Source organism: Columba livia, chromosome 1, assembly GCF_036013475.1.
Source record: "Columba livia isolate bColLiv1 breed racing homer chromosome 1, bColLiv1.pat.W.v2, whole genome shotgun sequence".
NCBI classification, from domain to species: domain Eukaryota; kingdom Metazoa; phylum Chordata; class Aves; order Columbiformes; family Columbidae; genus Columba; species Columba livia.
In genome coordinates this window covers 23,328,762-23,341,343 of record NC_088602.1, presented here as the reverse complement: position 1 = coordinate 23,341,343, position 12,582 = coordinate 23,328,762, and the positions used below count along the sequence as shown (strand labels likewise).

Here is a 12,582-nt window from a genome sequence, read left to right as displayed (position 1 = left end):
AAATGCTCTGAGCAGGTTGTGTCCAGTCCATCCACTGATAACTGGTGCCTTGGTACCTAACGTACAGTGTTTGGGGGAAGGCACAGGGAGACGGGAGGGAGATGCGATGAGAGAAGGAATTGCTTATTCCTGTTTATGCTCACGAAGTCCAATCCATGGACCACACTAACATCTCCATGCACTTAGATTTATCAACTGGTGTAGCATCTCTTTTGAATGAAAGACAGATGTCAGAATTGCCCAGCACTTGACACCTCCTGCCCAGCTCCTTGCTTTGCACATGGCTCCATCTCATTCCCTGTGCTGAGGAGGCTCAGTTGTGAGAGGACTGCAAACTGGCCAAAACAACAAAACCACTGTGGGTTCTACTTGCACCTTTAGCTGCACACACACAAGCTCTGATTCAGTGAGTAGTAATACTTATCTCTTAAAGTTGCAGGAGCTGTTTCTTCCCCCCTGGACAATGCTGCATTCTATGCCTCAATTGGATTTGTCCTCCTATTGATCGCTTTTTTGTTTGTGTTCATTTTTCTTAAATACAGAAAGGTAAAAACAAACATAAATTTCTGTCCCTTCTTCTTTTGTTCCTACCAGGCTCTTTCTTCTTCTCTAAGACTTATTCCACTTTTTTTTTTTCTTTCTTCTAAAGCAATTTAGATATGAAAGCCAGTTGCAAATGATACAGATGGTAGGTCCATTGGATAATGATTACATCTACATCGACTTCCGAGAATTTGAATATGATCTCAAATGGGAATTTCCCAGGGAAAATCTGGAATTTGGTGAGCAGTCCACAAGGCACATCACAATGCTGGAGTAGTAGCCTATGCTGTACTAGCTGCAAATAACGTTGGAATATTGTGTCTTGTAGGAGAGGTCCTCGGTTCTGGGGCTTTTGGGAAAGTGGTGAATGCAACTGCTTATGGAATTAGCAATGCTGGAGATTCAGTCCAGGTTGCAGTCAAAATGCTAAAAGGTACGATAAGCTCTGAGTGCCTTTCACAAGCAGTGATGTATTCTGTCGGCTCCAAAAGAGAAGTGGTAGTGGAAGAAATCACTTTATATACAGACTTAGCAGCTACACCTCAGAAATGCTTGCTTTCAAAATCCTGTCAAAATGCTTTCAAAATCCTATTTCAGTTTGGAAAGGTATTGCTGAAGTGTCTTCTTCCTGCAATGTGTTGCATTTTGTCCTAACACCAAAGATCTGCATTGTGTAGGGAAGCATCGAACTGCTCTGCTCTGTAAAGGACAAATGCAGATTCATAGTGCACATTAGCTTGCTGGTCACATTTGTGACTCTGTGGACTCTGGAGTAAGATACATTTTTCTCCTGGCGCTGCCTAGCTGTCACACTCCCTGCGCCCCCTGTGTCTGAGCTAGCTTGTTTGCAAAACCTCTAGCACATCTTCCTGTGGTTTTCCTGATGACACAAAGCAATTTCTTTCCATCCTTCCTTATGGGTCAGGCTTCTTAAACCTCTAATACTCCTTGCTGCTTTGCTCTGGCCTCTCTCCAAACTGTCTTGACCCCTCATAAAAGCAGTGTCCAGGAGTGAGTCTCCCTGGCAGCAAGCAGAGGAGGAGGGCTGCCTCACTGGTTCCCAAGTACCACAACCCTGTGGATAGAATCATAGAATCGTTTAGATTGGAAAACAACTTTAAGATCGTCAAGTCCAACTGTTAACCTAGTACTGCCAAATCCACCGTTAAACCGTATTCCTAAGTGTGACATCTATACATCTTTTAAACCCCTCCAGGGATGGTGATTCAACCACTTCCCTGGACAGCCTGTTCCAATGTCTGACAAACATTTGGTGAAGAAATTTTTCCTAATACCCAATCTAAACCTCCTCTGGTGCTACCTGAGGCTGTTTCCTCTCATTCTATCAGTTGCTACTTGGGAAAAGAGACCAACACACACCTTACCCACCTGTTCATACATAACGGGATGAGCTTCACATTGGCAGAAGTGCCAGGACCCTGTTGGATTGCAACTGTTTACATGCCATGTGGCCGTTAAGACATTTTTTTCTCTTAGCATTTCTCTCCAACAGGGTTGACTGCCATTTTTTTCTGGGCTTGTGGACACCTTAGTACAGTGCTGCCATTCCTTGCCAGCCCCAAAATGACAGATATTGATATTTTATGACTGCTTTCCCAAACATTCAAATGATACACATTCACACACACATTTACTTTCCACCTTTGACTAAATATTTTTATACTGCACAACATTTTTGGGATGTTCCCAAATATACTGTCAGGGCAATGAATTTGAAATTAAGACTTGCATGTGACAAAGCAGCACAACCATTTAAATTTGTATTTCTTTATTAATGATTTCCAAATCTATGTTATTACTTTCACAGAAAAACCTGATGCTTCAGAAAAAGATGCTCTAATGTCCGAGCTGAAAATGATGACTCACATTGGAAGCCATGAAAATATTGTGAACCTACTAGGAGCTTGTACTGTGTCAGGTAACTTGCAATTGTGGATAGGTACCAATTAAAACCTCCAGACTAATGAGGACTCCTGAACAGAAAAGAAGTATCAGAAACTGATTATTGAAAGCAGTTTTAAAATCATCCAAGACATGATTAATCACCTAGTCCTCAGGCTGCTGTTCTCCACCTCTCAATCCTGCCTTTGCCCAGCCAATTTTACTGTTCTGTGCTGGCCCAAAATAAGATAAAGGTGAACTGAAAATAAAGTTGAAGCCATGCATCTGTACAGAAATAGATCCTTTCTAATTGTACTTGGATAAAGTGATACTATAACCCTTCTCAAGGCTTTCATATCCATCCTCCGATAGACTTTACAGTCTTTTTCCAGTGTGCCCTACCTTTCTTGACAGGGACTTTCTGGCAGAAATGTCCACAAATACATAGTTGATCTTTTTGAGCCAGAAGTGGTGATGCCAATGTAAGAATTTGCAGGGGTGATGTTAGACCACTCTGACCTCCTGGGCCATTCATTCTGTTCCTGCTCTCTTGTCATGGCTTTTCTCCAGGCCTGCCTGGATCAGGAATAGGAGGTATTTTTCCTTTCTCGAGGAAGTGGTCTGACTGGTGCTCCCCTCAGGCACATCGTCTAGCAAGGTCTTTCCCTCCTACAGGTCATCTCAGCAAGCACACTTGGCTTTCAGGTGGCCTTTATGGAAAAAGAGATATTTCTAGAGCATGAAGGTAATGCAGATAAATGAAAGGGTGTAGGTCAAAGGATACAAATTCACATAACCAAGACAATTAACAGAGGCCGTCTTTTGCTTGAACTATATATGGTTTAGACAATATGTTGCATTTTTATAGCCTGTGTTGTCCTCCCCAGTGCCCTCGGTATGGGCAAGGATCTTTGTGCCTTCTTAGAGTTTTTCAGTCCACCTTGGGAGATGCACCATGGGGAAAAATCAGCTGCACAAACTGTCCAAAGGGACATTACAGTCAGTAACTACAGTCAGTAAACATTACCTGCCCATTGGTACCAGTTAACTACCTGGGAAGGGGAGATGCTTGGGACATTTAATACGGATTAGTCCTAGGACATTAGGACATCATTAGGACACTAATGTGGAGAGTGCTATAGATAGTAGGAGGCATTTACATTTCCAACTATTTCAGGACCAATTTACTTGATATTTGAATATTGTTGCTATGGTGACCTACTGAACTACTTAAGGAGCAAGCGAGAAAAGTTTCACTGGACATTGACGGATATTTTTAAACAGCACAACTTCAGCTTTTACCACAATACCCATTTGAATCAGAATTCCAGGTAAAGCATTCAGCAACAATTTAATATTTTATAAAGCTACTGTCTCTTTTTAAGCTGCATTCTCAGCTCTGCTGTAAACTGGTGAAATTATTGAATTGTTGAGAATATGCACTCACTTTAATAAGCAGTGCCTTGGGAGGATTTGATTCTCCTTAGGATGTTCTTCTCACAGAACTGAAAAAGACAATTCTCTTTCCAGTTTTGAGAAGACTCGTGTCTGTGCCCAAATTTTTAATAGCAATAACTGATCATGCTTTTTCACTGAAAAACAGTTTTTGTGAAGAAGGTTATGTGACCCATTGTGTGTAACCTTTGAAAATGTGTCACCCATTCCAGGAAGGGAACTCACCTGAAGTATGGTGTGAACACAACTCTATACAGAGAGGATGAATTTGAAATCACACAAAGTCAAAACATGCACGTGACATCTAGATCAAATGGGATTGTGCTGTATTCTGAGGAAGGTAGGAGATAAATTGCTTTTATTTCTAGTAATTCTGCTATTAATGTATTTACCATATTCTTGCTCTACTCAGACTACATTCAGTGACATAGGAGGCCTCTTTCTATCATATGTCTCTCTTCCCTCCTGGCAGAAATTTTGCTGGAGAAGCATTCAGCAATACTTAAGACCAGAGGCTTATGTTTGTGGTCATGCTTTACATAATGTTTGAGTATGAAAATACCCTCTCATTTATTTTGTGTCTGAGCAAAGGATGCAAAAGAAGAATGTTTTTTGTGATGTTCTTTGTAGGAGCACATGAAAATGCTTCTAACAGTCAGTAGAACTAATCAGAGAGTGAGGAAGCCCATGGAAAACTCATACTCCTGGTTATTTTTTACAGATAAAACTGAACATGCAAACAGGCAAACAGATGAAGAAGAGGATTTTAATGTGCTCACTTTTGAAGACCTTCTTTGCTTCTCTTATCAAGTTGCCAAAGGAATGGAGTTTCTGGAGTCCAAATCGGTATGATGAAGGGTAGCAAATTGCTTAGGTAGAAAAGACAGCAAAAATTGGTCAGTCTAGTAAAAGCAGAGTGAGGAACAGAGCCACACAGTGGCAGGCTTGAACCATACCTCCTTCCCCGACTCTATAGGAAAGACTGGATTGCAGTTTCAGGCATGACCCAGAGTAGGACATGGCTGCACGCTGCTGCCTGCTCTGACCCTGTCCCCTTGCCACAAGCAACCGGGGACTGTCCAGCTTGCTCATTCTGCAAACAGCTTTGGTGAAAGGAGGCACCAGTTCAGAGAGCTCTGTACAAGCCCAGGGAATTATCTTCTTCTGATACCAAACGTTGCAGAGAGTTAATCCATCCTTTCCTTCTAAGTGCATCCACAGAGACCTTGCTGCCCGGAATATACTAGTGACCCATGGAAAAGTGGTGAAAATATGTGACTTCGGCCTTGCCAGGGATGTAGTGAATGACTCCAACTACATCGTCAGGGGCAATGTAAGTTCCTGAATTCTCTCTATTTTTCATACCATTGTAAGAATTATAAGGAACTAGGAAAGTTAAACTTTGCATTTTTTAGATATCTGTACAGATGGTGCAGAATTGTCACTTTTTCCTGCCCTTATAATTAACCAAATCAAGCTAATGATAGCGCTGTAAATGAAATGATACCCATATCCTTCCTAAAGCACACTAAAATCCATTGGTGGAAGTGCTGGGAATTGTTCACTGTTATGGACAATAACAGAACAGAAGCAATAGCATATGTGTGGAGTACACCGGATCCTCCGGCTATATGAAGAAGTACAGAGTGGACATCTCCATCCGAGCTACTCACTCTGGAAGTCAGCAAAGATAAAAAGGCTCTTCCAAGGCTGAGCTCATGTCCTCCTTAAATAGTCATCTAAAATGGATGAGATTAATTGGCTCCTTATAAGTGCCTATTTCTCACTTCTGGGGAAATTTAAAGGAATTGCTAAAAGAGGCCCAGCTTTTCATATAGCAAACATGAATCGATCCTACTCAAGCAGTGAGACCTACAGTGAGATGTCTCAAAAGCCTGTGTCACAGCATGACCTGGCCTCTTTTCCCTGTGTTTGTACAGGCTCGTTTACCAGTAAAATGGATGGCTCCTGAAAGCTTATTCGAGAGGACGTACACAATGAAGAGTGATGTCTGGTCTTATGGAATATTACTATGGGAAATATTCTCTTTGGGTATGTGTTCTGTTGGATATGCAACAAAAGAACCCCCCTTGGTTTTGGCATCTTCTAAATGAATATGTATTCTCCAATATTCTCCGCAGGTGTAAATCCCTACCCTGGTATTCAGGTTGATTCAAACTTCTACAAACTAATACAAAGTGGATTTAAAATGGACCGACCATATTATGCTACAAAAAACGTGTAAGTGTATTTTCTGAGTGATGCACAGCATAGGAATTTATATTTACTATGTCACTATTTATATGACCTTTTATTTATTGTACACTGTACCTTGCTCAAAAAAAATCGCAAAAGGTGAGATCTTCCTCTAACTCTGAAAAAGGCTGCTTGATCAGGTAGGTTTTGTCCTAAAGCAGAAATGATCAATGCTAAAGATTATATGCGTTTGAAAGAACTGTCTTATTGTCTGTATTTAATGGTGCCTTCCTCCCAGACAACTTCTTGTTCTCAGATCACAGACTTTTTCTCTTTTTCTTTTTCTTTTTTCTTTTCTTTTTTTTCTTTTTCTTTTTCTTTTTCTTTTTCTTTTTCTTTTTCTTTTTCTTTTTCTTTTTCTTTTTCTTTTTCTTTTTCTTTTTCTTTTTCTTTTTCTTTTTCTTTTTCTTTTTCTTTTTCTTTTTCTTTTTCTTTTTCTTTTTTTTCTTTTTCTTTTTCTTTTTTTTTCTTTTTCTTTTTCTTTTTTTCTTTTTCTTTTTTCTTTTTCTTTTTCTTTTTCTTTTTCTTTTTCTTTTTCTTTTTCTTTTTCTTTTTCTTTTTCTTTTTCTTTTTCTTTTTCTTTTCCTTTTCCTTTTCCTTTTTCTTTTCCTTTTTCTTTTCCTTTTTCTTTTTCTTTTCATTTTCCTTTTTTTCTTTTTTCTTCCTTTCTCTTTCTCTTTCTTCACTTTCTCTTTCTCTTTCTCTTTCTCTTTCTCTTTCTCTTTCTCTTTCTCTTTCTCTTTCTCTTTCTCTTTCTCTTTTTTTTTCTTTTTGCAAAAGCAATGTTATGCCATATTCATTTTGGATATTAACTAAATATTCAGTTATTTTTTTCCTAAACTTTTTCTTTTTTTTAATTTAGCATGTTTCATTCAGTTCCAGGAGGGTATGAATCCTCTTAGAGAAAAAAAAAAATAATAAGGAAGAGCTGGTGGGAGTTATTCCTGTGCTCTCAGCTTGGGCAGGGACACCTTTAACTAGACCATGTTCCTCAAAGCCCCATCCAACCTGGCATTGAACTCTTTCAGGGATGGGGCATCCACAGCTTCTCTGGCCACCTTGTTCCAATGCCTCACCACCCTCATGGGGAACAATTTATTCTTCATGGCTAATCTAAACCTACCCTCTTTCAGTTTAAAGCCATTATCCTTTGTTCCGTACCTACATGCCCTTGCAAAAGTCCCTCTCCAGCTTTCTTGTAGGTCCCCTTTAGGCACAAGAAGGCTGCTATAAGGTCTCACCGGAGCCTTCTCTTCTCCAGGTTGAACAGCCCAGCTCTCTCAGCTTCTCTTTTCCTCATCTTTCTGTATCTTTTCCTCTGATGTAACACACTCAGTCTGGCCTCTTTCTATAAAATCGTCCTGATGCCCTATGATTCCCATCCAAATTCTGCACTTCCATATAGTCACTTGCAGAGACTCCAACAGCTAAATGTGTTTTCTGTATCACCTCCTGCAGCTATCGTGTGATGCAGTCCTGCTGGGCCCTTGACTCCAGAAAAAGACCTTCTTTTTCTTGTCTGGTTTCCTCTCTTGCCTGTCAGCTAGCTGAGGCAGAAGGAGCAGTAAGTAAACACAGAAAGAAGAAAAATATTTGGTTTGGTTGGTTGGTTGTGTTTTTGTAGCCTTGTATGAGCTGAGAATCAGTCTTACAGTTTGTATTGGAGTATGCTGCTGTGTTACAGATACATTCCCCAGGGATGTATGTGAGAGTTTAGGGAAGTTTTTTTCTACCATCAGAAGTAATCCTGATCTCCCTGATGAGGTTTTCCTTACTCCCACTGCCAGCACCAGGACTCTGGAAGGCTGAAATGTCTCAGCCTGTGTGATGAGACTGTGCTTCCCTTCTGCAGGAGCCATTGCAGTTGGCTTTGGGGATGCTGATAGTTGCCATGAAACATTGTTGAGCCTGGGCCACCTTCCAAGAGGGGCCACCATGTGTCTGCACTGTCATGTCCTCACAGAGGGCCATATGTCATTATCGAAAGTCAAAATACTAAAAAGAAGGAGCTCATATTCTGTCATTACCAGGCTGTGATCTCTGCCTCAAGGAAGATAAACAACTCCTTTCAAAACTAAGAATTCCTACCTAGGAATGCACTCTGGTCGAGACACACACTATTTCCCTGTGCAGTGTCCTTGTGAACTTTTTGGGATACAGGGGGCTATGAATGACTCTTGCCTTTGCAGCCCGGAACCTCTCAGCAAGCCATTAGCCTGACAAAAGCTGCCAACCATAGAGGCAACCTGATGAGCAACTTCAAGGCACTGTAGCTAGAAAAAGCAAAAAAACCCAACCAAACACTGTTCTTTATAGTCCAGCGCCCTTCCTCAACCCAGCTCTTTTTGGCTAGAAAATATTTATCTCATTTAGGCAGTTGTCTGGACTCCCTTTGGAGTCAGTGGGAAGTAAGGAGCAGATCTGAGTGTGATTGTCCCGTGGTGTACAGGGATGCCTCCTTCGGGAGAGATGGGTATTGCCTTGTAAGTGCCCACTTGAGCAGCTCTCCAAATACAATACATAATAACACAAGATACGTTTTGTTTCCTCATCCCAATTCTAGGTTTACCAAAATATGAAGAAAAATGTTTCTACGCACAATTCCAGTATCAAAACTAAACCACATGTAAACAGGGATGAGGAGTCTCTACTGTCCCCAACTGTGCTCCAGCATGAAGACTCTCAGGTTGAAAAATAATCTGGGTTCTAGGTTTGATCTCAGTATTTTCGTAAAATCTGTGTACCATAAATGTTTTACATAACCATTAAGAAAAGAAAATGTTACCAACTGCTGCTCTGTTCACGTTTCTTACGGGCCAGTCTATATTCATGGTATTTTGAGAAGACAATTCATTTATTTGAATTCAGCAAACAGGTCTATCACAACAGAGAAGCAATGGTCTTTCCACTGTCTCTCTACAAATGGATATCTCTTTTCCTGTTTTGATACAAACAGTGTCTAATCAATGCATCGAATTCAGACTGTGCTTGCCTCATTGCAAACAAATCTAAGAAAATCCATAGGGTTTTTGTTGATGTTTGCAAGCATTCATCACACATCTGAGGAGAATTGGTGTGATTTCCAGAAGCGCTACTCACATCTTCACCTCCAGATACATTTGAGTGTGTATGACTCTTTTATCCTGAACATCTCAATTGCTGTGAGGTTCCCAATAGGTGTCCTGTTCAGGTGAGTTCATTTCATCAAGCTTTAGGTACTCGGATGGTCTCTACTCATCCAGACTGCATTCTCCACCCACTGTTGAGAGCTAAAGTGAGCGATTCCTTTATACCTAAAATAAGCATCTAAAACAAACAGGAGGAGTGATATTTGGAGGTGATGTGTTGCATGTCTGGTCTAGAAAATCCAGGTGGCAATCTCCAACTCTATGTCTCACTTTGACTGAGTTATAGCTAATTCCACTCTTGGGGCTTTATGTGTTTTAATATCAAATAAAAATGTTTAATTTAAAATAAATTATCTTCTGTAGCAATTTAGGAGTGTAATATCATCACTCCCAATTCCCAGAAATTGGCCTGGGTGTATGAACACTGCTGAAATAGAATAAAAGTACATCTCTTTAACTTTCTCCCAGACTCCCAGGACAATAACTAGAGGCTTCATTTTTTTTTTTTTTAATATAGCTAAAAAGACATGTTATTTTCATGATGAGAGATTTGTAAATGCACCTTTCATAATGACTAATGGGATACCTTTGTCTATACTCCAGTGAATCAAGGTGAGAATATTTGGTTAATAGTTTGCTTCTCTTCTACATTTTTCAAGATGCTAACTGCAGTTAGGATTTCCAGTGGCAAGTGTTATAAATGAATAACTGTTTGGATAGAATGTGCTGTCACATAAATTGAGCTGCTCTTTACTAACATTGTCTGAAAATAATGTTGTAATACAATTATTTGTATATTTTTGTTAACATTGTTGAATTAGCAAGGAATCCTTGATTTTTCTTTTTTTTCTTTAATCAGATGTAAACCGCTGAAGATTAATTTGGAAATATAAAGATAGAAATAAAATTTTAACATTGCATTTTCTGGAAAATATGTACGGCTTTTAACATACTCATATAGCACTATTTCAAAGTGTTCAGCAACAAGATGTTACTATTCAGCACCATTAATATGCAGCCTGCACCAGCTGGAAAGTGAGAGCTGAGTGTCCTGTGCAGACAGGCGTTTTCAGCTTTCAGAGCCAGAGGAACTTAGCACTGAACTGGTTGCATCCAAGCCTAGCTGGTCCTGGAAGCCAAGCAGAAGTGAACTTGGCTCACAGACAAGCAGATGGGAATGCTGTGTGCTTTAAAACACGCCAGGGAGTTGTGTCAAGTGGTTTTCCACAGATTAAAAAAGGAGTGGACAGAGGTCATCTGGCCCCATCATTGCTACTGAGCTGAGACTCAGGAAAATAAAGGCAAATAGAGAACCTTGGAACTAACACAAAATCCTTGTGATGCACACGTGAAAAGCAGCTCAAGCAATGTTGCGCCCTGTGAGGAAGTACAGCAGAAAGAGCCTCCTGTAAGGACTGGGCACATGGAGGGTTGTGCATCTGCTTCTCTGCAGAGCAGAAAGGGATGGAACAAAACTATAGGACATACTCAGTAAAAAATATCTTCTAGGAGCACGTTTCCTTTCCAGGATACTTCCAACACAACTTAGCAAAGCACTAGTCAATTCCTGAGGCTTGTGCAGAGCCACGGCCAGTGCTTTTTAAGGAGTGTTTTCATGATTCTTAAAGGAAAAGGCCCATATTTCTCTTGTTAGGATCCAGACCCCTAATCTGTGCCTCCAGGAGCAATTTCACTGGAGAAAGTGCTAAATTCCACCTGTAGTGAATGGAGAGAATTAAGCTTGTTTGAAGACATCCAACAGAGATGCCATTAGTCTAAGTTAGATGCATTAAGTTAGGCAGAGACTAACAAAGATTCAGTAATCATTAAGCCAGGAAGAAGAGGAACAGAAGTGACAGAAGTCAGTTAAAAGTGCTAAATAGCAAAGGACACTGCACTCTCCTTGATAGCAAGGCCAGGCTGGACGGGGCTCTGAGCAACCTGATCTATTTGAAGATGTCCCTGTTCATTGCACCGGGGCTGGACTAGATGAGCTTTGAAGGTGCCGAGGAGACCTGTCCGGGTGGTGCCTGCCGGGCGGCCGCGGTCCCGTCCAGTCCCTCAACCGGCACTAGGTGGAGCTCCGCGACCGCGCAGCGCGGAGCCTCCCGGCCGGCGGCTCCCGCGGCTGTCGGGCAGCCGGTGAGGAGACAAGGAGCAGGGCTGGTGCCCAGCAGAAGGGCCTGGGCCAGCCACAGTGCCAGGACCAGAGCTGCAGGAGCCCTGTGGGAGCAAGGCTGGGGTGATGGTGACAGACAAAAGGAACCCACAGCCAAAACCTTGTAGCACTGACGGGACGAGGCAGAAGAGCCGTTCTTTGACTGATCCAAGAAAAACTGGGGGTGCTTCTCCAGCAAGTCTCATCGTCGGGTTTGGGATACCTGGGGAGTGCTCTCAGGTCCCTCTGGAAGAAGCTGGGGCTAATAGTGTTGAACCAGAAGAGGAGGGCAAAAGTGTCATACAGGCTAGCAGTGGCTTTCAGTCCACATGTTCATAGAGATAGGTGAAAGGTGACTGAGAAATCCAAAGTCATATTTGCTACAGAGCCATTTGTGGATATATAATTTTTAAGAGTTCACACTTAAGCTGGGATATATATTAAGGGTGAAGAAATCAAAGCAGCCTGAAAATATGGGCATTAGCCATGCATCTAGGCACACTGGATCTCAGCCCTCTTCTCCCAGGCACTGAACTAGATGCGGTACCAAGTGGTCCACTGCTTTTTCTTCACATCTGAATGCACTGTTGCGCTAGTGAGCCACTGTCTCCTTCCTTCCTCCAACAACAAGTAATTCATTAGGCCATGCAAAGTAAACCAGCTTTAAAAAGAGGGATTTGGTTTGTTTAGGTACTGGTTAGTTGAGATGGAAATCCACGGGAGATTCTGGGAGTGATCCACTTCTGCCACACACTGCCTACAGCCACATCCATTGCACTGCAGCTAAGTTTTGGCACTTAGCTGTAACTGCCCATATGTGCCAAGACATGACTCTTCCCAGCTGCACTAGGATTGCCCTCTTTTCATGCTCTATGCCATGAGGACAAAACTGTCTTCCAACTGAAGAAAGCCCAAAATTTAGTTCTAATCATAGCCCTCCAGTCTCACCAGTGCCATGATATCCCCATCGTCAGAAGAGGGCTGGAGGCTTCAGATCCTAAAAAGAAGGAGGTGCCTAGCTGTAGTTTACACCATATTTCTCTTGGAGAAGTGACTACCTACCTGATGTAGACTGGAATCTCCTTTGGAAAAGCCTCCTGTGCCTGAGGGTGTCCTGGGTGAAGCAGGGCAGTGGACCTA

At 41.6% G+C, this 12,582-nt stretch overlaps 1 protein-coding gene across 5 annotated transcripts in view; it reads left to right on the top strand.

Annotated features, from left to right (window-relative positions):
• Positions 1–11,410, top strand: part of FLT3 (fms related receptor tyrosine kinase 3) — a 51,032-nt gene extending 39,622 nt beyond the window's left edge. The window contains exons 8-19 of one of the 5 annotated variants that reach the window (XM_065050861.1): positions 434–546; positions 650–782; positions 872–976; positions 2,372–2,482; positions 3,623–3,776; positions 4,113–4,240; positions 4,622–4,746; positions 5,111–5,233; positions 5,841–5,952; positions 6,042–6,141; positions 7,615–7,720; positions 8,720–11,410. In XM_065050861.1, the coding sequence (XP_064906933.1) occupies positions 434–546; positions 650–782; positions 872–976; positions 2,372–2,482; positions 3,623–3,776; positions 4,113–4,240; positions 4,622–4,746; positions 5,111–5,233; positions 5,841–5,952; positions 6,042–6,141; positions 7,615–7,720; positions 8,720–8,854 (1,445 nt within the window). In that variant the 3' untranslated portion in view covers positions 8,855–11,410. The remainder of the gene's footprint in view (positions 1–433; positions 547–649; positions 783–871; positions 977–2,371; positions 2,483–3,622; positions 3,777–4,112; positions 4,241–4,621; positions 4,747–5,110; positions 5,234–5,840; positions 5,953–6,041; positions 6,142–7,614; positions 7,721–8,719) is intronic. The other 4 variants (XM_065050847.1, XM_065050841.1, XM_021286198.2 and 1 more) reach the window with 4 other exon arrangements.
• Positions 11,411–12,582: the final 1,172 nt, after the last annotated feature.